Source organism: Engraulis encrasicolus, chromosome 6 (assembly GCF_034702125.1).
Source record: "Engraulis encrasicolus isolate BLACKSEA-1 chromosome 6, IST_EnEncr_1.0, whole genome shotgun sequence".
Lineage (NCBI taxonomy): Eukaryota > Metazoa > Chordata > Actinopteri > Clupeiformes > Engraulidae > Engraulis > Engraulis encrasicolus.
In genome coordinates, this window is record NC_085862.1 from 9,006,543 (window position 1) to 9,033,862 (window position 27,320).

At 43.0% G+C, this 27,320-nt stretch overlaps 1 protein-coding gene across 1 annotated transcript in view; it reads left to right on the forward strand.

The window, feature by feature from the left end:
* Positions 1 to 27,320, forward strand: part of med16 (mediator complex subunit 16) — a 33,378-nt gene that overhangs the window by 3,201 nt on the left and 2,857 nt on the right. Inside the window, exons 5-14 of the mRNA XM_063200028.1 lie at positions 712 to 861; positions 1,170 to 1,275; positions 1,594 to 1,749; positions 2,827 to 3,047; positions 4,954 to 5,160; positions 15,895 to 16,105; positions 21,437 to 21,570; positions 21,850 to 22,042; positions 22,503 to 22,719; positions 25,915 to 25,998. Coding sequence (XP_063056098.1) covers positions 712 to 861; positions 1,170 to 1,275; positions 1,594 to 1,749; positions 2,827 to 3,047; positions 4,954 to 5,160; positions 15,895 to 16,105; positions 21,437 to 21,570; positions 21,850 to 22,042; positions 22,503 to 22,719; positions 25,915 to 25,998 — 1,679 coding nt within the window. The remainder of the gene's footprint in view (positions 1 to 711; positions 862 to 1,169; positions 1,276 to 1,593; positions 1,750 to 2,826; positions 3,048 to 4,953; positions 5,161 to 15,894; positions 16,106 to 21,436; positions 21,571 to 21,849; positions 22,043 to 22,502; positions 22,720 to 25,914; positions 25,999 to 27,320) is intronic.

Here is a 27,320-nt window from a genome sequence, read left to right on the forward strand (position 1 = left end):
GGCAGCCACCGACTGCAGCAGCTCCTCACCTGTGCAGGGGTCCGTATCTCGAAAGCGTCTTTGCTAACGACGGTAGCAACGTCATTCGTAAGAGCGACTCAACTCCCTCTCAACAGCGAAGCTCACCCGTGCGGTTTTACAAGGTGAGGAGGAGACTGGATAACGCACACAGTCATTATTATTATTATTATTATGTTATTATTATTATTTTTATTATGTTATTATTATTATTATTATGGTATTATTATTCTACAAGGTGGAAAGGAGTCTGACTAACATAATGCTTGCCGTCATTATTATTATGGTATTATTATAGTATTATTATTATTGTTATTATGATCGTGGTGCCGGCAACCGATGGCAGCAGCTTCTCTCCCCTAGCCTCGCGCGCCATCCTACGTACTTCCGCCAAAACAGTTCTACAAGGTTGTTGTTGTTGTTGTATTTGTATTTATATTCTGAGGGTGTATTTCTCGAATACCCGTGCAGGTGGATGTATTTTTTTTTTTTTTTTTTTAAGGATTTTTTGGGCCGTTTGGCCTTTATAATTACAGGATAGTATGAGAGTGGACAGGAAATGGTTGGGAGAGAGAGATGGGGCAAGGTCGGGAAATGACCCCGGCCGGACTCGAACCGGGGTCCCCGTGGGCATGCAAGCCCACAGGTGGATGTATTTTAAATTAATCCACATTATAATTCCTCTCCCGTCAGGTGTGCGTGAGCGTGGTGAATGAGAAGTGTCGTATCGACACGGAGCTCCTGCCCTCCCTCTTCATGCGCTACACCACCGACCCCGTGCGGAGGGACAAGTACCCCGCCGTCACGCACCTCAAGTTCCTCACGCGAGAGAACTCCGAACAGGTAGGTAACGTTCTACCGTATTCAGTCCCACACAATCAAAGGTTCCCCAAGTTCAATTTTTTCCATACTGACTTGGATGGAAAAATATAATTCATAACACCAGTAGTGGTTATATTTGTGACCTGACTGTGATTTGACGTAGACCGTAGTTTTTGACATGTGTTGCTAAAATTGGGCTACAAATTGTGCTTTGTAGCAAATTACTTGTTATCGTATTGTAGCAATGTGCTGTGTGCCTACTGTATTGTGAGCCATATGAGTTGTATAATCCTGTGTGTGTGTGCGCGTGTGTGCGTGTGTGTTTGCAGGTGCTGCTGTGTGCCTCCAGTCAGATGGGCAGTATAGTGGAGTGCTGGTCCCTGAGGAAAGAGGGCCTCCCGGTCAACAACATCTTCCATCAGCGCTCGCCAGCCGGTGGGTGATTCAGCACCTCTCTCAGGGTCATATGCCCTTTTTTCCATCAACAAGATGCTTCACTTTAATATGATCAAGATATTAGAGCTACGCGTGATAGAAAAATGGTTATATCCCTCTGAAGGAGTTTTGACTCACTTAGTTAATTCGTTCGGAATATATGGTTTTGGGTGAAGTTGTATCGCTGTGGGGGGGGGGAAGGTTTGATGCGATTTAGAAAAGACGAGGAAGGAGCTACAATTGGACTTAGCTATTTCAATTTGCATTTTGAATCCGCCTTTCTTTGTTTCGTTTCATGTTTTTTGTTTCGTTTGCCAGTGGGTGAGAAGCAGCCGATGATCCTGAAGTGGCGTATCCTGTCGGCCACTAACGACCTGGACCGCGTGTCTGCCGTGGCCCTGCCAAAACTGCCCATCTCCATCTCCAACACGGACCTCAAGGTGGCCTCCGACACCAAGTTCTGCCCTGGCCTGGGTAAGAGGCCAATCAAATTAAAGGATTTATTCGGAGTTGGAGCAAGTTTGCCTCATTTTTGCATGTTTGGGATGAAATACAGTCACTCTAGAGCAAAATTAAGGCAAAAGGATGCGTTTTGAGAAGGTTTAGCCTTGTTAGCCATATCAGTTATGAAGGTGGCCTCCGACACCAAGTTCTGCCCTGGCCTGGGTAAGAGGCCAATCAAATTAAGCTTTATATAACACGCTCAACTCAACAAAAGTTAAGAGCGACTGGGTGCTCATTCCATAAGAAATATTCAAAATAAAGGAGACAGGACAGCACCAGAGAGACTGGATAAGATATTTTACTCTTTTATAACTAGAATCCCTGACAGCACTCCTAGTTGCTTATACTTTATTGCCCATCAAATGTTTCGGTCTTAACCTTCCTCAGTGTCAGGCATGGCTTCTTTATTCTAGGTAAGAGGCGAACCACACTACTGAAGCAATAGAAGTATTATATAGGATGGAATTTGTTTTTACTTTTAACCCCTCCTTTGTCTAAAATATCCTGCTTCTTCCTCAAAACAAAGTAAATAATAACATCTACTACATAAACTACATATCCTTCTACCTACAGCATGTTTAACGAACGTGACATTGAACACTTTTTTCCCCCTTGGCTTCAGTGGTTGTGTTGTTATTGCACTTAGTCCAGACACATTTGTTACATGCAGTGAATATCATGGTCTGTAATATCTGAGGTGGAGTGGATGTTGTCATCTCTGATTAACCCATTGACGCCTAAGGCACCTGCAAAAAAGGGTGCTGAATGCCTGAGCCCTTTTTAAGAAAAACTGCCTATAAAAAACCTAAATATCTCCGCTTCTGAAGTTGCATTTAAGCGCTAAGACCCTCATCTTTCAGTAGAATGCGTTAATTAATCTCAACCAAACAGAGATTTTTAATTTTTTAAGTTATCTCAAATCTCATGAGCCTGAATGTTGCGTAATGCAGCTCCATGCGCCAGGGCCAAACGTTGCGCAACTCAACATCAGGCATCAATGGGTTAAAATGAACATTGTCTGTCTGCTTGTCCGTCTCCTGCTTGTAGGCCTGGCTTTGGCGTTCCACGACGGCAGCATTCACGTGCTGCACCGGCTGTCTCTGCACACCATGGGCGTGTACTACGGCTCCTCATCGGGGTCGTCGCAGCGCGGCGGAGAGGAGCCGGCCATCAAGAGGCAGCGCGCCGGCGGCCCCACCGTCCACTTCAAGGCCCTGCAGTTCTCCTGGACCTCCCTGGCCCTGGTGGGGGTGGACAACCACGGCAAGGTACTGTAGACTCTGACTATGGGAATCACGGCAAGGTACTGTAGACTGACTGTGGCAGGGGTGGGGAACCTTTTTCATTCGAAGGGCAACTTCAAATTCATCCGAGGGCCGTTAAGGTCCTCCGAGGGCCATATTATGAACACAAACCAGGGTTTTCCCCTGCACTTTAGGCCTATATTGAAGGCAGCCACCTTTAAAAACAGACCTCATTTTCTCTAGGTCCACTGAATATAAATGAATTGTATTGCAAATGTATTTTCTAAAATTCCTTTACAAAATATGTGATATTTCATGTGAAGCAACATAACATTACAATTGTCTTGGGGGCCGGATAAAGTGGCCTCAATGGCCGCAAACGGACCTTGAGACATACACGTAGGTTCCCCACCCCTGGACTATGGGAATCACGGCAAGATACTGTAGACTGACTGTGGGAATCACAGCAAGGTACTGTAGACTCACTGTGGGGATCACGGCAAGGTACTGTAGGCAAAGAATAATCTAGTAGAGTAAGATACCCCAACCCAAGGTCTCCTCCTAAAGGGGCATTCACCTGACGTCACATGGATCCAGGGAAAGTATGGGCCTGATGCATCTTTTAGTCCAGTCGTGATCCCTGTAGGGCCCTATACTGAAATACAAAAAACATCCAATACGTTTTTTTCTTCTCTCATCATCAGTAATGAACCGAGAAAGTTTCAAGGTGATATGTATGATTTAAGTTTTTTTGCCTATTCACCTATAGTAGTCTTACCTTAACGATATATTTATGCTAATTATGCAAATTGCCCAAAGTGCAACTTTGGGCAACCAAGCTAAATCCCCTTCATTTGACCTATAGATGACATTTCTGCAATAAAACTTTAGGGTACTCAACATTTCTGTGTTCATGAAATCACGACTGGACTATTTCTCTAGCAGACGATTCTTTGCTGTAGGCTCTGCCTCTCGTTATCACGGCAAGGTACTTTAGACTAGGGGTCGACCGATACGGGTTTTTGGATGGCCGATGCGATACCGATTTTTTCCCCATGGCCCATAGCCGATACCCGATTTCCGATACCCGATTTCCGATACCGATATGGGTTAAAAAAAAAGTTTAAAAAATGACAAATATTCCAGGTCTCAAGTTAAAAATAAATAAACATTTATTTAACATTATCAAATTGAGGTAGAACTTTAAGTAAAAAACAATGAACAATGAACAACCAAGTAATACAAAAATAAAGTGTCTTGGTGCTTTTATAAAACCTGAATAACATAAAATAATAAATATTTCAAGTGACTGAACTGACGTTAAGAACAAGTAACAAAAAAATGTAAAATAATAGTAATAACAATAAATAAACAAAAATGTGCATGACATACTCTTAATAGTCTTTAGTTGTGTAAAAAAAATAAAAATAATAATAAATAAACAAATCTGCATAATCTGCATGAAAGACTCTTGTAAATGACGCTGGGTGCGTATCGGCCGTATCGGCCATGTGTATCGGCCGATGCCGATACACCTGAACAACGCTAATATCGGCCCGATATATCGGCCGGCCGATATATCGGTCGACCCTTACTTTAGACTGGGTCTGGCAACCACGTCAAGTTACTGTAGACTGAGTTTGGTAATCACAGCAAGGTACTGTAAGTTCTGACTCAGCAATTACTAACAGCAAGGTACTGTAGCCTGGCTCTGGGTCTACGTCACATAAAGTATACTGTAATCAAATGTGCTGTGATCACTGTGTAATCTCTCTCTCTCTCTCTCTCTCTCTCTCTCTCTCTCTCTCTCTCTCTCTCTCTCTCTCTCTCTCTCTCTCTCTCTCTCTCTCTCTCTCTCTCTCTCTCTTTATCTTTCCCTCTGATTCCATCTCCTCTCCTCTGTTCTTCCTTTTCCCTCTTTCTTCATTAGCTCCACATGATCCGCGTGTCGCCCTCTATGGGCCAGATGTTGGACATGAACACTCTCCTGCGCCACCTGCTGTTCCTGCTGGAGTACTGCATGGTGACGGGCTACGACTGGTGGGACGTGCTGCTGCATGTACAGCCGGGGATGGTGCACAACCTGGTGGAGAGGCTGCACGAGGAGTACATGAGGCAGAACCAGGCCCTGCAACAGGTACCGCACCAGAACCAAAACCAGAACCAGTAAATTAGAACATTACATAAGGTAGAACGAGGCCCTGCAACAGGTACCGCACCAGAACCAGAACCAAAACCAGAACCAGTAAATTAGAACATTACATGAGGCAGAACCAGGCCCTGCAACAGGTACCGCACCAGAACCAGAACCAGAACCAGACAATTACAAGAGTACATAAGGCAGAACCAGGCCCTGCAACAGGTACCTTACAAGAACTAAAACCAGAACCAGCAAATTAGAACATTACACAAGGCAGAACCAGGCCCTGCAACAGGTACCGCACCAGAACCAGAACCAGCCAATTAGAACAGTACATAAGGCAGAACCAGGCCCTGCAACAGGTACCGTACCAGAACCAAAACCAGAACCCTCCAACATCATACTAGCACTGGCAAATTAGACCAATACTCGAGGCAGAACCAGGCTCTGCAGAAGGTACCGCACCAGGACCAAAACCAGCACTGTCTAACCTCTTACCAGTACCGGCAGATTATAATAGTACGTGAGGCAGAACCAGGCCCTTAAACAGGTACCGCACCAGAACCAAAGCCAGAACTGTCCAGTACCGGTGTTCTGTCGAGATGTGTTGCCTCGTCGAGATGAGCGACCGGTCGCCCTATTCGATAGTGGTGTTCTATCGATTTGCGATGCCTCATCTAAATGAGCGACCTTGATTTTCCGCGGAAGGCGTTTCAATCGGTCCACGTAGGACTGTTTTAATAACCATTACTTTGTTTAGCCTATTTCACGGACAGGGGTGTGCAATCGTTCGTGCGGAGTTTAATAAGAACGTGCGTCAGCCTCTTGTTTGAGCAAGTTAAGAAACGTGCCATAGGCTATGAAAGAGACTGAGTTGAGTTTGCGCAAATACTGAAGAAAGTGTTTGGGATCAGGGCCTGGCTACGGGTTGTTTAATGCAGTCATTTGCTGTTGGTTTGGTTTCAATGCGACGTGGGCTCGCAAGGCAAATTGCCACATGAAATCATGTGTATGGGGATAAACAAGCGCGCTTTAGATATCCCCAGATAGCAGATACCGGAATCATATTTTCATAACATCCCCACCAGTGCATTTCTTATTACCATGTTCAGGCATTTTACAATGCAGTCGATTCAAATTCTTGAGTGAAAAGGGTGGAGGGAGCATTTTGACAGCTCAATCAGAGGTGGCGATTTTTCCATTTTGCAATGAGAACGCCTCCTCTACATAAATAGTCTTTTCTGATCGATGTTACAATGTTCGAGGCTGAGTGTGTGAGCGATTACGGTTAGGCAACAAAATGTTTGAGGCCACGCTATTTCGCAGATTTTCCAATGATCTGCTGGATGATCCACGCTATTTCCCGTTTCCCCCCCAGGGGATAGACTATATCGTAACTTTCAGTCCATGACAGTCGGTGGACAGGCTATAGGCTAACTAGACTATGGATGACTGGTGGTAACCTCTGGAGGACATAGGCTACAGTTTGAGTCACTAAAGTTGACAGTCTCAGGGGATCCTATCCTAACTTGCGGTCTCACAATTCGATGGGCAATCACCCGCGAAAACCACCGCGAGGGTGTGCGCATGCGTGCGCATGCTCAGTAGCGAAGAGAATCACATCTCGACGGGTCGCTCATATAGACAGGACACCGGCAGATTATAATGAGGCAGAACCAGGCCCTGCAGCAGGTACCGTGGAACCAGTACTAGAACTGTCCCTCATCATATCAGTAGTCTAGTCATGTCAGCTTTTACTGTGAGTTTCTTTATATGCACAGGTCATACAAGGAAATTGAAATTAAGGTTCTCTCTCTATACCATGAAAGGACATAGACATACACAGGACTGATATTTACAACAGACATCAATACTGGCAGATTAGAATATTACATGAAGCAGAACCAGGCCCTGCAACAAGTACTGCACCAGAACTAGATTCAGAACTGTCCCTCATCATACCAGAACCAGCAGGTTAGACTATCACATGAAGCAGAACTAGGCCCTGCTACAGGTATTGTAGAACCAGTACCAGAAGTTCTTTGAATGCCTCAAGCTTTTATGCTGAATTTGAGGAGGGAAAGGGAGACAGAAAGGGTACCTTTCATATGAATCCACACACACACACACACACACACACACACACACACACACACACACACACACACACACACACACACACACATACACGCGCGCGCGCGCCATCAGATCACCAGTATGCCATCCATCAATCATGTCCCATTACACAAACTAGAAATGCACTCAGAGAGTGCAAACCTCCGCCAAAGAAGCTGAATTTGGTTGTAATATTTGTGACATGTCGTGGTGTAGTCCATGCATGCCTAGGCTATTTATAGGCTAGGCCTACAGTGTTCAGAGAAGTGAACATTCAATTTTAACCAAATTATGTGTCTCTTTTATTAGCTAAGGCTTATGTCACCTCACCTGGGGTGAGTTTCTCAAAAGGGAAGTTGTTAGCCTGTTAGCAACTTCGGTAGTTGCCAATGGGAAAATGCATTGAAAGCAACGAAGTAGCTAATGTAGTAAGCAACTTTGGTTTTGAGAAATTCACCCCTGGTTAGCTTTGGTATTAGTTCACCTGCCATTGTGTGATTTGGCAAATGTGATTGGTCATGCCATAGGCTATAGGCCCTAATTTGGAAAATATTGTATCCCATCGCTATACTGTAGCCTGGTGTCATTGTTCATTCATTGTGTTGTTATAAACATTTTGATGATTGGAAGCATTATGCCTTTCATCACATAATTGTTTTGCCACAGTATTAAATAGCGCAGCTATTAATATCAATCCATAATATAGCCTATAGTGAATTATATGACTACGGGGGCACCTTGGCCTTTGAGAACGATTTGGTATCACTGTCAAACACAAGCTTTGATTAACCTTAAATGTAGTGAACTGGATACCGTTCCCTCCTTGGCGCTGTCTGTTCATCATTGATAGCCAACACTGTTCACCGTTATAAGGATATTTTCCCTCCCTCCGTGGGCTACAAACTTCAACAGGCGAGAGAAAGCTGATTTGGTTGACATGGAAAACACTCGGAGAACAATTAACTCCGCGAAAGTTGTGACGATATGCATGCCATTAGCCTACATATTTACATTATGTTTGGGTGCTATTTATTGACTATACGCACCTATGGCTTCAGCCATGCAGGCACAGCAAATCCGCGCGCTGTGCATTCTGTTTGGCTTTGTAGCGACTGTCACCACACAACTTTATTTTAACCTTTCATGTAGAGAACTGGGTACCTTTCCCTCCTTGGCGCTGTCTGTTCACTGTTAATCACTGTTTGCCGTTGTTAATATCTCCAACCTTCGTAAAGTTCAGGGAAACACTCGGAGAGCAATTAGCTCCGCGAACGCTGATTTGGTTGACAGGGCAAACACTCGGAGAACAATAAACTCTGCGACGATATGTGTGCCATATTGTCGGCATATCGGCTATTACAGCTCCAGGCCTTTTTATTAGAATACCATGAAAAAGTTGATTTATTTCCATAATTCCATCAATAATGTTAAACTGTCATGGATTGTAGATTCATGGCCCAGTTTTTTAACTATTCCAATCATTAAATTGTTTATTTTTACACATTTTGGTCTTCCAGCTCAAAAAAACCATGAATTGGGGAATTCACATCATTAGAATATTGTAATAAAATCACAATTTTCTTCATCAAAATTTGTTTCACATCAGTGCACATCAAATCAGTTGAACTTTGGTACTTTCTACACAACATGCAATGTTCAATACTTGGTTAGGACTCTCTCTGTCTTAATATTATTAATAATAACGGCCATGATGCGTTTAACATTGAAGTCAATGGCAGAAACAGTGCATGGGAGTAATGGAAGGCCAGATATCCTTGATGCTTTGCCGTCAGCTGTTTTTGTATAGCTGACCTGGTGTCCCACACTTCACTCTTCAATATACCCTGTAGATTTCCATGCCACGTTTTGGCGCTAACTGACCAGTTTAATTCTAAATAACCAGAAATGAAACCCCATTGAAAATGAATGGGGTTTTATTTCTGTTGAGTTAGAATTAAACTGGTGAGTTAACACCAAAACGTGGCATGGAAATCTACAGGGTATATTGAAGAGTGAAGTGTGGGGCACCAGGTCAACAAACAAGAACAGCTGACAGCAAAGCATCAAGGATATCTGGGCTTCCATAACTCCCATGCACTGTTTTTGCCATTGACTTCCATGTTAAACGCATCATGGCCATTATGAAGACAGAGAATGTCCTAACCAAGTATTGACCATTGCATGTTATGTAGAAAGTACCACATTTCAACTGATTTAATGTGACCCGAATTTTGATGAAGAAAAATGTGATTTTATAACAATATTCTAATAATGCGAATTCCCCAATTCATGGGTTTTTTGAGCTGGAAGGCCAACGTATATAAAAATAAATAAAATAATGATTGGAATAGTTAAAAAACTGGGCCATGAATCTACAATCCATGACAGTTTAACATTATTGATGGAATTATGGAAATAAATCAACTTTTTCATGGTATTCTAATAAAAAGGCCTGAAGCTGTATATATCATTTGGTGTGCTATTGGCTACCTACGCAGCCATGTAGGCACAGCAAATCCGCGCGTACATTCTGGCTGTGTGGTCACTGTCCATCAATCCACCTCACAGGCGCGCCCTGTCATTGCTCAATTCACCTCGGCCACCTTGTGGCAGGCCACGAAATAGCAGCGAACGAACAGAGCGACAGGCGGACAGACGGACAGACATGATAACACAGAAATCGGGCGATCACATAACCTCCTGGCGGAGGTAATAATAATAATAATAATAATAATAATAATAATAATAATAATAATAATCTATACTCGCCGCACATTTTTACAATCCCTCCTCTTTCTGACCCACCTTGCCACCATCGGAACTCAACAGTCTCCCCATTAAGTATATTATATAAGGAATATGATTTAAAAATACATACAGCAAGTTAACAATGTGAGGAATTTTAAAACACAAAATGAAAGTCATGGATTAAAAAAAAACAAAAACAAAAAACATACAATGTGTAAAATTACATAAGGGATTGTAAAACAGTCACGGCTGGTAGAAAATAGTCTATCATTCAATTAAAAAAATAACTATGCAAGACAAAAACTAAATCATTCTTCTACAAAATGATCTACATCATGGTTAAAAAAAAACAAAAAAAACAAAAAAAACGTATAATGTGTAAAATTACATAAGGGATTTTAAAACAGTCAAAAATATGTTATTTCATGTGAAGCTGAACCATATTAAAACATGTTTTGGTCCCCATTAAGGTACTGATTACTGTATCAAGCAAAATTGTAATTAGTCTTTTTTTTTAGTGCGTATAATAATAATTTATTTAAGGAATATGATTTAAAAATACATACAGCAAGTTAACAATGTGAGGAATTTTAAAACACAAAATGAACTACATCATGGATTTTTTTTTTTTTATATATACGTACAGTGTGTAAAATTACATAAGGGATTGTAAAACAGTCACGGCTGGTAGAAAATAGTCTATCATTCTTTCAAAAAATAACTATACATGACAAAAACTATAAACCATGCTTTTACAAAATGAACTACATCATGTTTTTTTTCAACGTTCAATGTGTGAAATTACATAAGGGATTGTAAAACAGTCACGGCTTGTAGAAAATAGTCTATCATTCATTAAAAAAAAAACTATTCCTGACACAAACTATTAAGCATGCGAAATGAACTACATCATGATTTTGTTTTGTTTTACGTACAATGTGTAAAACTACATGCAAAAAAATTACTATGCAAGGCAAACAATTTAAAGCATGCTAAAATGTAAAATATTTGTAATATGTATAGACCACACACACACACACCGGAGAGGAGTATGTTGTTCAGACACGGTCTTGGGCCTCCTCCACGTCATCGTAGACGTCTTCATCTCCAATGTCCTGCATTTCCATCTCCTGACCACCAGGGGTCAGCGCTCCTCCTCTTCTTCTCCTCAGCTTGAGCCAGATCAAAGCAGCCACCGGCCCCAGCAGCACACAGCCCAGCAGTGGGCCGTACGCTCTGTAGAACGGCGAGTGCACCCCAAACGGATCCCTGTACAGAAGGTGGATGCTGCCCTCATGACAAACAAGTTCCATGTGTCGTTGCCCCTTTAGAACTCTCCATGTGTACACTCCACTGTCCTCTGCTGTGAGGTTGGAGATGTTCAGAGACGTGCTGGAGTTGAACACAGTCACTCTGCCCATCAGATCCTCAGGCATATGCACGTCATTCACACCAAACAGAGGGGCATCTTCTTCGTCCATAGATTCTATAATCGGCATCTGTGGCTGTTGCCCTGTCTGAAGAAACCACTGGGCCAAGCGCACAGTCTCATTTTCATGTGCGTCCATAAGGACACTTTCACCATGAGAAAACATCCCATTCACACGGGGGAGTTTAAAACAAACTGAAAGCTGGATGGATGGTGTGGATAGATCAGAATATCTACAGCTGTATGCTCCATCATGTTGACGGAACACAGAGGGAATGATGAGGGAATAGTCTCCAGACTGGCTGCCGTTCAGCATGTACATCACTTCCTGTTGGCGGGTCTGATTGCTGTTGATTCTGACATCTCCAGTGGGTGTTCGCCAGTACACTTGATGTGGAAAATCTCGTCTGAAAGTGCAGGGAAGAGTGACATTCTCCTCCTCATGAGTGACGATAACTGTAGGCAAAAAAATGACAAGCTGCTCTCGAAACAGTTGACATTGACCTCTTCTCCACATCGTGCACAAGAACTGGTGCACTAGTTTTCTGGACAAAAACTCGGTCAGCGTGAGCGTGGAGGTGTTGGTGTCCACCTGCAGCCTGCCCCTCAGGTCTGGGACGAGGGGCTCCAGAGAGGAGCTGGTGTCCAAGACCAAGACCAGAGTGGTACGTCCCGGATCTGGATATTCATACAGCCGCAGACTGCTGCCGTTCCCTAGAGCAAAGTCAGACCCGCACAGCACAGCACTGCCAGCTTTAACATATGTAGTATGAGTATGACGAGCCTCTCCACTCCAGTCCTCATTACCTTCTTCACAGACGGTGAGAGTGTAGACGGTCCTTCCTACTGGGCTACTTAGTCCTCCTCCCCTCACCACCCTGTAGTTTCCACTCTGGGACATGGCGAGGTTGTTAAATTCAAAACCCCTTAAATCTCTTAAGCAAGTTATGCTATAGCCGTCTGGTTGTGGGCTGTCCGGCTGTGAGCAGTTGACCAGAAGTTGATCTTCATCTTTATCAATCCTGTAGAGCAACAAGGAACCACGAGGGGAACGTATTACTGCACGTTGTCCTTTAGCCCTAAACATGAAATTAGGATCATTGTCGAGGTGGTAAACACCAGAGGTGAACACCAGCAGGAGAAATGCCCTCATGCACTCTGACCTCTCCATTCTCAACTCCGTATGTCCGACTTACGATTAGTCTCCGAGTATCTGGCAGGTAGACTGCTAAGGGCTGGAGAACTTAATCTGGTATTTCTTATGACGTAGATTGTGTGTGTGTGCGTGAGTGTGACATCTTGCCTCTTCACGTCTCTTTATCAGATCAAATGTGGGCATCAAACTGACTACACATGCGTGCACACACTTCTCTCTCTCTTTCTGGCTCTCGCTCTCGCTCTCCCTCCCTCTTACCTCGTTTGCATGGTTGTGCATGTAAAATAAGTCACACTGCAAGCATATTCCTGCTTTAACACACACACACACACACACACACACACACACACACACACACACACACACACACACACACACACACACACACACACACACACACACACACACACACACACACACACACACACACACACACATGCATAAGAGAACAGGCGACAATTTACACAGGCTCACCATAAACGACACTAGAAGATCGGAAAAGTCTGGTCTAATGATTTGCCTGGTCTGATCTACTGCAACACTCAGGTGGAATGGTCAGAATTTGGAGCCAACAACAGGAAAACATGGATCAACCCTGCCTTACATCAGCGTTTCAGGCTGGAGATATAATGGCATAAGGCAGTGATTCTCAAACTATGGGCCGCGTCCCGGCGTCATTGCAGGTTGGCAAGGAGCCACGAGGGGAACGTATTACTGCACGTTGTCCTTTAGCCCTAAACATGAAATTAGGATCAGGGTCGAGGTGGTAAACACCAGAGGTGAACGCCAGCAGGAGAAATGCCCTCATGCACTCTGACCTCTCCTCCATTCTGAAAAATTTACCAGTCAGCCCTGAAATGTACCCGTCCTTGGCGGGTGGACGGGGTGCTTATATACCATATATAAGCCATTTAGAAGACCATTAAACAGCTTCAACTTGTACAAAATGCAGCAGCAAGGGTTCTTACAAAGACAAGGAAGTTCGACCACATTACTCCAATTTTAAGATCGCTGCATTGGCTCCCAGTAAGCTACAGAATTGATTTTAAGGCAATGCTTGTGTTTAAATCATTAAATGGAATGGGACCCACATATCTACTGGATATGTTTCAGCTGTATGCACCAACCAGGTCACTAAGGTCGACGGAGAAGAATTTGCTGGTGATTCCAAAAGTCAAAACAAGGTGTGGAGAGGCAGCCTTTAGCTTCTATGCTTCAAAGCTTTGGAACCAGCTTCCAGATGACGTAAAAAATGCACCCACTTTTGATAGCTTTAAATCTAGACTCAAGACAAAGCTGTTCTCAGATGCTTTCCCCTAGCCTAATTTTTTTTTTTTTTTTTTTATTTCAATGTTTATTTAATTTGTTTTATTTTATTTTATTATTATTTTTACCTTGTGTTTTATCTTAATGTTTTAAATGTTTTTTGACTCTAAATGAAAGGAAACCGGGAAGAAAGAAGGAAATAAATTACATTTGTTAACTTTGTGAAGCACATTGAGTTGCACCTGTGTATGAAATGCGCTATATAAATAAACTTGCCTTGCCTTGCCTTGCCTTATTTCCAACCCTGGTGTGCATGCATGTGTTGGGTGCAGTAGGCCCACACTGAGCTGAGCTCACATTGATTCAATGTTGAGATTAAACTTTCTGCAAAAGAGCTCTCAACCTCAAGACTAGATAACGTGTGTGTGACTAGATAACTGCTCCCTATCTGATACTTCTATTCCAAGCAGCCCCCGCGCACGCACGCATGCACACACACACACATTGTATAAAATAAAAATCATGGTCTGTGTCAAGAAACTCGCATCTTAAAGGGGTATGTCACTATTTTGGAGCTTAATACAGTTAAAATCGTTGGCTGGGGTTTATAAAGGTGATAAAGTGTCTTATTTTTCATGTTAAGCGTTGTCTTGCTCTAAGACAAGTTAAAACCTGCTCTATATCTCCACATGACGCACGCGCACACGCACACACACGCACACCCACACACATCGCACACGCACACAGGTGTTTTCAACCATTAACTGTTTTAAGGTGTTTTCAATCCACATTAACTTTGTAAAAATTTCAAATGATGGAAAAAGTTGCAAATGCTGTACAAGAGGAGTAAGGAATAAGATCAAATATAAAGGATATAGCAATGTAAACACATCAGATGGAGATGCATCAGATGCATTTAGATGGAGTATGTAAAGAATAACAATTTAAAACACATCATGAGTCACAAACTATGAGGGATTAGGGACACTTCCAACAGAGTGAAAAATACAGTATATAGGATGTAAATATTGTACATAAACCACATATGAGTAAACAATATAAGGGAACACAACATTGTATAAAATAAACATTGTGTGTGTCAAGAATCTTAAAAACTGGACACAAAAAACCCCACAGCATGTCTTATCTTGACGTCTGAGAGGCAGTGAGAACCGGAAACTTCTGCTCTATATCTCCATGTCACTCACACACACACACACACACACACACACACACACACACACACACACACACACACACACACACACACACACACACACACACACACACACACACACACACGCGCGCAGTACTTCGTGGTGTAAAACTTAAAAGTATAAAATATAGCCAATACCAGGCCGTATAATGTCTTGTTTGGTAGGCTATGTAAGAGTTTGTAACATTTTAAAAAAGATTACATCATGAAGATATGAAAAAAAAACTCTCAACATGTATTGAAAAAAATGAATATGATTATGCAAATAGTCATTATAAAATCCGTAGAACGTGGAAATGAATGATGCATATGATTTATGATGTATATTTCCTGTGCACTTTGTATCTGCTAGTGATGTTGGCTTTGATTATGTTGTTGATTGTAAGTCGATTTGGTTAAAAAAAAGGGTCTGCTAAATTGCACACCATAAATATTGGGGGTGATAATAAATAAATTAATATTACACATGTGATGCTACATAAAAATAAAAACTCGAAGGATGTAGGGAGGGGACATGCCCATTATCTTCCCTGCTTTCTTAATGAGAAAGAAAAAAACAAAGGAGTATGCAAATCTTTTTTCAAAAAACCTTGTACAAGTTGCACCATAACAAGTGTAGGTATTGTTATCGTGTTTGCATTCAGGTGCTGTCTACGCGGATCGTAGTTATTGTTATCGTTTTTGCGTCCAGGTGTTATCTACGTGGATCGTGGCAGTGAAGTGTATGTATTGTTATGGTTTTAGCGTCCAGGTGCTGTCTACGAGGATCGTTATCTGTATCGTTGTCATTTTTGTGTCCAGGTGCTGTCTACGCGGATCGTGGCGGTGAAGGCGTCTCTGTGCAAGTTGTCATCGGCGACGGCGGCGCGTGCGTGCGATTTCCACGCCAAGCTCTTCCTGATCGCCATCAGCTCCACCCTCAAATCGCTGCTGCGGCCGCACGTGCTCAGTACGCCCGACAAGAGCCCCGGCGACCGCCTGGCCGAGATATGCACCAAGAACACAGACACTGGTGAGTAGTAATAATATTAATATTAATAATAATGTAATAATAATAAGAAGAATATTAGTAATAAATAATAACGCGCACCAAGAACACAGACACTGGTGGGTAATAATATTATTATTAATAATAATAATAATAATAATAATAATAATAGTAATAATAATAATATGTACCAAGAACACAGGCACTGGTGAGTAATAATAATAATGTAATAATAATAATAATAAATAATAATAACTAGAAAAGTGCTCAGAGACCACACCTCCGCCAAGGCAGGTCAGAATTAGATTGCGATTCTACATCCTTTGTCAACATATTCATGGTTTCAAAATGTCAAAATGACACATTCATGACAGTTCAGTCCTTTGCAAACCTTAATAATAGAGTACAGTTATTAATGGATGATGGTTCTTCTGCCATTCATCCAGTGAAAAGATGCATATCACCGCAGTTTAGTTCAGTTAGGGCCAAGAATACAATTAGGCTACACTTGAGCATTAACTTTAATTTAATAATAATAATAATAATAATAATATGCACCAAGAACACAGAGACTGGTGAGTAGTAATAATAGTAATAGGCAGTCATGGGTAAGTGGTTAGTGTGTCAGACTTGTAGCCCAAAGGTTGCCGCCGGTTGGACTCCCGACCCGCCAGGTTGGTGGGGGTGTAATTAACCAGTGCTCTCCCCCAACCTCCTCCATGACTGAGGTACCCTATGCATGGTACCGTCCCGCTGCACTGCTCCCTTTCGGATGCCATTGGGGGCTGCCCCCTTGCACGGGTGAGGCATTAATGCAATTTTGTTGTGTGCCGTGTGCACTTCTCTGCTGTGGAGTGCTATGTCACAATGACAGCGGGAGTTTGAGTTTCCCATTTGGGCTTTCACATTATAATAATAAGACTTTTGTTTCATACAGCTCCATGACACTTTATTAGCATAGTGTGAAAAAGTTGATTTATTTCCATAATTCCATCAATAATGTTAAATTCTAAATCATCAGGAATGAAACCCCATTGAAAAGGAATGGAGTTTTATTTCTGGTAAGTTAGAATTAAACTGGTGAGTTAACACCAAAACCTGGCATGGAAATCTACAGGGTATATTGAAGAGTGAAGGGTGGGTGACCAGGTCAACAAACAAGAACAGCTGACAGCAAAGCATCAAGGATATCTGGGCTTCCATAACTCCCATGTAGAGATGTCCGATAATATCGGCCCACAGATATTATCGGCCCGATAATAGCATAAAATGTAATATCGGTCAATATCGGTATCGGATTTTTGACCTATCAAAATCGATATAATAATGATTGAATTACTGTACACTTTTCTCCTTAATTATTTTTCTATTTTGCTCAGACAATGTTAATATTTGGAAAGCTTTGTTGCATTCGAGAATGCATCTAGTGGGGCATTACAATAAAATTAAGCACATTTTGTTCCACAACAGCAGATTTGTAATATTACCTAGAATTTGTTATGAGGAAAAATAACCCACATATAGCGGCATCGGTATCGGCCAATATCGGAATCGAAAACTGAGAGTTGGACAATATCGGCATATCGGATATCGGCAAAAAAGTCAATATCGGACATCTCTACTCCCATGTACTGTTTCTGCCATTGAATTCAATGTTAAACACATTGTGGCAGTTATTAAGACAGAGAGAGTACCAACCAAGTATTGAACATTGCATGATATGTAGATAGTAGCAAATTTCAACTGATTTGATGTGACCTGAATTTCGCTGAAGTAAATTTTGATTTTATCACAATATTCTAATGATGAGAATTCCCCAATTCATGGGTTTTTTTTTAGCTGGAATCCCAAAATATGCAACAATTGAATGATTGGAATAGTTTAAAAAAAACTGGGCCATGAATCTGTAATATATGACAGTGTAACAGTATTGATGGAATTATGGAAATAAATCAACTTTTTCACGCTATTCTAATAAAGTGGCCTGGAGCTTTCACCTTTCACACTTTCACAGCTTTCACACCTTTCAAAACACACAAGGTCACTTAACATGGTATCTGTGTGCATATGCTTGTGGAAACAAGCAGCCAAAGGCCTTCAGGAAACGATGTGTTTTGAGGTGGTGTTTAACCCATTGATGCCTGATGTTGCATTGCGCAACATTGGCCCTGGCGCCTGGAGCTGCATTACGCAACATTCAGGCTCATGAGATTTGAGACAACTTTATTAAAAATCTCTGTTTGTTTGAGATGAATGAACACATTCTAATGAAAGATGAGGGTCTTTGCGTTTAAGTGCAACTTGGTGCGTAATATTATTTTTATGTGCTTCAGAAGCTGAGATATTTATGTTTTTATAGGCTGAAGCCAGCTTTTCTTAAAAATGGCTCAGGCATTCAGCACCCTTTTTTGCAGGTGCCTTAGACTCCAATGGGTTAAGCATGGCTAGTGAAGGGGCATTTTGAATGTGGTCGGGCAGTTTGTTCCAAAGGAATGGAGCAGCTACATGCAAGACTCTCACTCTCTGGTGGCCATGAGTCTGGTGTGAGGGATGGCCAGCTGTAGCCTGGTTTTACCAGACCACATTAATTACTTCTTAATTCATTTCTTTGGCCGGTGTCCTCGATGCCCTGGAGTGCGTTACAATATGCGGCCTTGCCTCCTCCACTTGTGCTTGTTTCCTCGCCCCGCCGCCTGGCTCCTCCTCCGTGGACAAAACAATAAAGTTTCCCCGCTGTCAGCCTAGCCACAACAACTTTCGAGGGTCTGTTTAGTCATTCACCATTCCAATTGCAAATGAGAAATGAGAAAAAGAGTTTACAATTGAGCTTTTGCAAGATATCGAAATGTAATGCTGTTCTCAGTGATGTCATCATGACATATTACTTCCTGATACGAGGAGACAAGCTTAAGTGGAGGAGGCAAGGCCGCATATTGTAACACACTGCTGGAGTGCTTGGGTGGGAGGAGTGAGCTCAGCTCAGGTTTGAGTGGTGGCTCACATGAGTGGTGACCAATCGCTGACAGCTGACGTTCATGACGTATGTTATTATTCATCTGGAGGACCACTTAATCCCTCCCAGAGAAGTGTTGATATGGTCAGTGAACATAACTCTGATGAAGTCGAGGAACTGTATCTCTGTATCTCTTTCTCTCTCTCTCTCTCACGCGCACACACACGCGCACACACACACACACATGCACACACACACACACACACACACACACACACACACACACACACACACACGACAGGGTGAAAATATTCTGTTTAATAAACACCCTCCTACACACCATCAGCAAGGCCTCCACGTCACACCACACTAGTGCGAACAGAAGACACACACACACACACACACACACACACACACACACACACACACACACACACACACACACACACACACACACACACACACACACACACGCAAACACACACACACACACACATGCACACTTCCCTTTCTCTCTCTCTCTCTCTGTCTCTCTCTCTCTCTCTCTGTCTCTCTCTCTCTCTTTCTCTTTCTCTCTCTCTCTCTCTCTCTCTCTCTCTCTCTCTCTCTCTCTCTGTCTCTCTCTCTCTCTTTCTCTTTCTCTCTCTCTCTCTCTCTCTCTCTCTCTCTCTCTCTCCCGCTCTCTCCCTCCCTCCCTCAGTGCAGGCTGTTCTCATGACGCTCTTGAAACAGAACTTTTTCTTACAGTCTTCTTACTCCTTTGCATGAAATGAATTGTGCAGGCCTAGCTCTTAATCAGAGGCGATGGCAGTCCTATTGTGTGGAGGTTTTGGGGATTTATAATGGAAGTCGCCGTTCCTCACTCTGGAGAAAGGATACCAGCCAGCCAGCTCGCCCAAGACCTTTGTAAGGCGATTAGAGGAGTATTTAAATCTGCATGGGCCACGTTTCATTTCTCAAAACCTCTTCATTTTCATCAAGTTTAAACATTAAGCACTGCACTGGGCAAAGGGAATCGAATGAGGAACTTTATTTCAGTCCTATTAACCCATTGATACCTAAAGCACCTGCAAAAAAATGTCTGCTGAATGCCTGTAAGCCCTTGTTGGGAAAGTTGCCCTCAGCCTATAAAAACCTAAATATCTTAGCCTCTGATGCACATAAAAACATGAAATAATTTGCATGTAAACCCTAAGACCCTCATCTTGCATTAGACTGTGTTCATTCAGCTGTAGCAAACCCACATTTTTATTAAAAAAGCTAAAATCCCAAGAGCCTGAATGCAGCGTATATGTGTCTCCAGGCAGCAAAGGTCAAACAACATATATGAGTCATCAGGCTAAAATGGGTTGACTCACTCTCTGCCATTGGCGACTGTACTGCCCAACATGGTCAAGTGCAGTAACTAACTACAGTAAAATTGAAACTGAGAAAATAATACTTTCGTTTTATATAGCGCCTTTCAAAACACCCAAGGACGCCTCACAGACTCTTGTGTTGGAAAGTGTGAGTGTGTGTGCGCGTCAGTGTGTGAGCGTGTGCGTGAATGCATGTAAGTGAAAGAGCTTGTGGAACTAGCAGCCATAAGCCTCCAGGAAGAGATGTGTTTTAAGGTGTTGATTAAACATGGCCTTTAGAAAAGGGCCTTTAAAGGTGCACGGTGCAGGAAATGGTCCAAAAAGGTACTGCAACTATGCTGCTCATTGAAACTGGGCTGGCTATCGCCAAATTTGATCTTTTCATGAATTTTTACTAAGTAATAAGCTAATATTGTCTAGTATGGCCCAAGTACAGTCATTTTCGCAGCTAAAAATGTCTATGTCTGGAAATCTACAATGGCGGACCATGGAGAAGATCTCCCTCTTCATGTATGAAAAGTGCAATTTTCCCAGTCATAATGAATACTTAGAATTTGATGGTGGTGGTAAGTTTTCATGAAAAAGTTAACATTAGTGAATGGGCTGCATGGATTCTGGAAATAAACAACTAAAAATCTTACACAGTGTACCTTTTAAAGACTTGGTATTAGGTTGGATATTGTAGTTACTGCCAATTTGACATAGTTATATCTCTAAAATGAGACACATTTCACAAGTCTTTTTCACAAGATGAATGTGAAGATACCATTTATAACTTTCTGTAAATAAATGCTCTAAAATGCAATATTTTCATTTGAAATTCTGAGGAAATGTTGACAATAGTTTATGTTCATTTACTGAAACACGTGCCTATAAATAGTACATTTTGATACATTTTGAGGTTGTCTCTCAATTTTCGCCACGGCTGTACTTGTTCTGAACAAAACAGCAAAAGACAACCAGCACCTATAGAAGCTGTGCATGTATATATGAACTTTTGCAAGTGTGAATGTAACTTGTCCTGTCTGTCCCTCACTGCTCCAGACATAGATAAGGTGATGATCAACCTGAAGACGGAGGAGTTTGTTCTGGACGGGCCTCCTCTGCAGTCCCTTCAGCAGCTCATCCAGTGGGTCGGGGACTTCGTACTCTACCTGATGGCAAACCTACCCAACCAGGTAAGAGAACACGCACAGGTACACACACACACGCATGATAGGAGTTCAGATTCCACACACACAGAGAGACTCTTAATAGCCTTCTCTTGTCCCGTGGTGCATACTGCAGTGGCAAGTCCCGGGTTCGGGTTCCTGCATGACGGCTCGTCGTTGGGCATGTTGCGGGAGATGGCGCATAACACACACCACACACACACACACACACACACACACACACACACACACACACACACACACACACACACACTCTAAATAGTCTTCTCTTCTCCCGTACTTTAGGGTTCGGTGGTGTGTCCCGGGTTCGGGTTCCTGCGTGACGGCTCGTCGCTGGGCATGCTGCGGGAGATGATGGTGATGATCCGGATCTGGGGGCTGCTGAAGCCCGGCTGTCTCCCCTCCTACACCGCCACCTCCGACAACCAAGACAGCATGTCCCTCCTCTTCAGACTCCTCACCAAGCTCTGGCTCTGCTGTAAGGACACACACACACCTCTCACACACACACACACACACACACACACACACACACACACACACACACACACACACACGCCTCACACATCTCTGATCATCTCATCCTGGGAGCGGTGGTGGCTTAGGCGGTAGAGGTGGTTGAGCAAGATACTTAATCCTAAATTGCTCCTGGTGGCAGGGTGGTGCCCTTTGTGGTAGCCACTGCCACCGGTGTGTGAATGGGTGAATGTGAGGCATACAATGTAAAGCGCTTTGAATGCACAAAGGAGTAGAAAAGCGTTATATTAATGCAGTCCATTTACCATTTCCCATTTCCCCTCCCTCCATCCTGGGACGAGGGTCATCCCTAGGAGCCAGACAAGTCTTAAATGTCAAGTGCTCTGCTAACACTTCTCCATCTGTGTGTGTGTGTGCGTGTCCGTGTGTGCGCGCGTGTGTGTGTGTGTCCCTCCCTCCAGCCCGTGACGAGGGTCATCCTCAGGAGCCTGACGAGTCCCTGATAGATGAGTGTTGCCTGCTGCCCAGTCAGCTGCTGGTGCCCTCCATGGACTGGCTGCCCGTCAACGATGGCGTCATCACCAAGATGCAGAACAAGCAGGCGCTCAGGCTGCAGTTTGGCAAACCCTACACGCTGCCCAGCCTCAACGCCAACACACAGGTGGACATCTTCTCCAGGTGAGATTTAGTAGACAACATAAAATGTAGTATTTGTACACGCTGCCCAGCCCAGTGGTGTAGTCTAAGTAGAATGCAGGTATACGCAGTATACCCACTTCAAAATGTCAGGGATTTCAGTATACCCACTTAAAATTGATTGATCCATTATTTAGAATAGCACAAATATATACAGTATACCCACCTCAAAAATTGCTCAAATATACAGTATACCCACTACAAAAAAGTAGACTATACCACTGGCCCAGCCTCAACGCCAACACACAGTCGACATCTTCTCCAGGTGGGTCTCTTGGTATGACATCACATTTAGCAGGCGCTTTTAAAGGGGCTCCAGGCAGGATTAAAAGTTTAATTAATCACTGTCCCGAGACAGAATCATTAGTAAGTGAACGATGGCTCTCGCGACCACTTCCATGGTCCGCTGTCAGAAAACCCAGAATGCAACTTTTTGACAGAGAGGTCTGAAGGAGTATCATGGGTAACACTTTTCATACGAAAAACTGCTTTACACACCGTATTCAGATTTGTATCAACTGCTGGCATTCCGCGATGAAAAACATTCTCACAGCGAGTTTATTTGAACAGCATTTTTTAATTGTGATTTTGAGACGGGCACCGCGCAAACGTCATCCTACCTTTTGCCCCTTGTAGGGGTAATCCCACATTTATTGGACGTGAGGAATATTCTTCCTCACGCAAGGGCACCAAAATATGTAGGGGTAATCCCACATTTATTGGACGTGAGGAATATTCTTCCTCACGCAAGGGCACCAAAATATGTAGGTAAAACTACATTTATTGGATACGGGGACTATTCTTCCTCACACACGGGCACCAAAATATGTAGGGTCAACTACAATTAATGGGTACGACGTTAAATGTAAGGGAAGTACAGTGATGTAATTATAATTACATTAATAAGTATACAATTCTTATACGGTTCCAAATATGTAATGTGTTATTACTATATGTGAGGAATAAGAGTATAAGAAATGATGCATGAAGAGTGTGTTAAACTCTTCACGTTGGGTATCAATAATGTGTAGGTGTGTACTTATGGAATCGTCAATTGTCTAATTAATGATTGCATAAAACACGGTTCATGACCGTCTCATAAAATCATGACCATTATTGACAAATAATCTGAAGGTTTTGTGTGAATTCTTTTCTGGTTGACTTCGTAGAAATTGTTCAAATAAGACAAACACAGTTCACCACAATGTACATTTATTGTAAAAGCATCATCCGGTCATAACACTGATACAGCCAATGTGACTTGCAGGGCATAAGAACTTAGGTAAAATATACAATATATACACGGGGTATGAGAGGATGCGCTATGCGTGTGTGTGTGTGTGTGTACGCTATGCGAGAGAGAGAAAGAGAGAGAGAGAGGAGGGGCGCGTGGCGAGCGCTTTCTGTGAGCGCCGCGCACCTCTATTACCGCGTGTGCGGAGCGGTGGGAGGAGAGAGAGAGAGAGATGTATGTTCTATGAACTATGGCTCAAATGATTCTGCGCAGCGCTGCGCGCAGGACCGAAATATGAGATACGAGGAGGGGCGTTAAGCTTTCGGCTGATGAAGCGGGAACTTATCTTCAAGATAGAATTCAAGCTAGTCAGAGAATACTGTCCTTTGTCTTAAGGCTTTACAGTATGTGTGGGGGGAGGGAAAAGGGAGCGTTTGGCGCTCTTTTCCGACAATAGCTTACGTCCTCGACTCAGTGACTCAATGGTTTAAAACACTGGTACGTGTATCTCTGTGAGTGGGTAATTTACATGTGGGTGCAAGTATGGCCTATGGCAATATTGCAACTAATGTAAACTAAGAATAGCGTGTGGCTATCTGTGGTGATGAGAGGGGAGAAAGAGAGAAAGAAAAGAAAGAACAGATAGAACAAAATAACCCAAAATAAAATATATCACACTCTACAAGTGTGGATATTTAAACACAACTCCTCAAAGCTATGTAACAGTCCTAACTGCATATCTATGCCCAAATTCGCGTGCTTACTGTTATCCTTGGTAGGAAGAGAGAGAGAGATCCTTTGATCTCTCGGGCGAGGTGGGTGTGTGCGTCTTCGTGCGCACGAGGTCCTTTTGTTCTCCAAGCTCGCAGGTTCTGTCTGTGGGGCCAAGCGATACCACGCGCCGTTCCGGGGCACGAGGTTGCAATGTGTCCACAGAAGTCTTGCTTCGTTGAACGGGGAAAAGGAAGGTGGTATTTCGTTGTGTAGTCCGATTGTCTTTGCGGTGCCGTCCTGCGAAGGTCCAATGAGAAAGGCGGGTGCACGTAGGTCCGTTCCACGCGTAATAACTATACCGGCTGTCCACTCTCTTGGGGAACAGACAATCAAGCCTCAACCGAATCTTTTTCGACTCCAGGGAGGTTCCTTTGATTTCAGTACTAGTAAAAGATTAACAATTGTCCGTACAAAAGTTATCCTATAGCGCGTGAGTTCCTCGTGTGTCCTGACTCACTGCTCTCCTAGCAGTGTCCGCAAAAGTCAAATGCAATACAAACGAAAACCGGTTGAAGGAAGAAATATATCGACGTAGTGTTAACCTGGCCAAGATAACTTACAGTTTCAATAATTTCTAAAATAGACGTCCCTCTAAGGAGACGGGTCTCGACACGTCTCACATCTCGATGGAGGAAGTCGGGCTTCGGGGAAGAGCGACAGAGCATACCTGTACCTGGCTTTATACATACGGGGCGGGGCTGAGACACGTATGTAATCTGATCAGGTACAGTAGGAAACAAAATGGTGTCTGTATTTTACAAAATGGTGGCCATTCGTAAAATGAGGGGAAATGAATTAAACTTTAGGGGTAATAATGCCTACACCCTTTAACCAAAGCGACCTGCAAAGAGGACATAAAAGCAAGTACAAAGTGTAAGGAGTATGCAGTGTAGAGTACAAAGTAATGAAGAACAGATTGAGAGGAATCCTATATAAATAGGATAGCAGAGGACCTAATACGTGTGCTGCAAGTTAGTTTTGAATGTAGACTAGATTTGACGTTATGTCATAGAAAATCAATAGCTGATGACTGATGATGATCCACTAATCGTGTGTGTGTGTGTGTGTGTGTGTGTGTGTGTGTGTGTGTGTGTGTGTGTGTGTGCGTGTGCGTGCGTGTGCGTGCGTGTGTGTGTGTGTGTGTGTGTGTGTCTTTGTTTGTGTCACAGGAGTCCCGGATCTCAGCGCATGGACAACCTCCGCTGTCTCCACATGGGCGTTTATCCAACAGAGGACAGCAAAGCCTGCACCAGGTGAGAAGACTCCCCACACATACTCTTTCACCATCTTCCTCTTCCTCTTTTTAGATGCGTCCTAGCATCTCTATAAGAGGGTATGTCCGTCTGTCTGTCTGTCTGGTCGGTCCGTCTGAAACGCATTTCATTCCCTCCTGTGTCCATAAGGCGGCAGAGTGCATAGACGGACGCATCTTTGTCCGCCTGTCGGACTTGTTTCCATCTTCTTTTTGTCTCATCATGTCATGTCATCATCCTCTTCCATCCCTCTCTGTTTTCCTGGCAGTAGTCTCCATTGCTGTTTTATCTCTCTGCTCTCGCTATTTTTCCCTCTAGTTTCTCTTTCAATTTGTTGTCCTCTTTGTCTCTTTCTCCTGTTTACTCCTCTCACACTGTCCTCGCTCAGGTTTGTTCTTGTAGATTTATTTTTTTCAGCACACTCTCATTTGTCTTTGTCTTGGCCTCTCTCGTCCATGTGTTTCTCTTGTTCACTGTTTCTCTTTTTCACCTTATTCTGTTAAGAGTTTCAGTGCTTCACAAAATGTAGTTGCTGATGTAACCACCAGGGTGGCGCTAGTTCGTCACTTTGGGCTCAAACCTGTGACCGTTCGAGACTCAAAATATGTCCAGATAACTCAGAGCTGCAGTATCTGCATGAGGTTTCAGGAGAGAGGTTTATTAGTAGTAGTAGTATTAGGACAGAGGTTTTAGTAGTAGTATTCATAATAATAATAACAATTGTAATAATAATAATAAAAGCATTAACAATAATGTTTATTTGGAGCATCTTTCAAGGACACTTTACAGGGTAGAAAAACAGGGCAGTTTGCAAACGCTCTACTACGAAACTTGCCAAACTCTGCTAGTTGGCATCCGTTTCACTGACATTTCGGAGGCTATTATTCCTGACCCCGATAACAGCTTGATCCATTTCCATCATCAGAACGGCAGCAGAATGGAGCTCCAAACTGGGTCGTGTGGTTCGTTTCGTGTCTGTGAATATTCATCACAATCTGTTGCCGTAAATGAGAGGATGCCCCCTGGCCCTGACTGGTCATATGCACTCCACTGTCTCCAGCTCCCGTCTTCTCTCATCCCAGTCTCTCATCCTCACATCTCTCTATCTATCTGTCTATTCCTCTGACTCTAGCTCTCCTCTTCTCTCACCCCATTCTCTCTCATCCTCACATCTATCTATCTATCTATCTATCTATCTATCTATCTATCTATCTATCTATCTATCTATCTATCTATCTATCTATCTACTCCTCTGCCTCGAGCTCTTCTTCTCTCACCCACTCTCTCATGCTCTCCATATCTAGTATCTATCTATCTATATT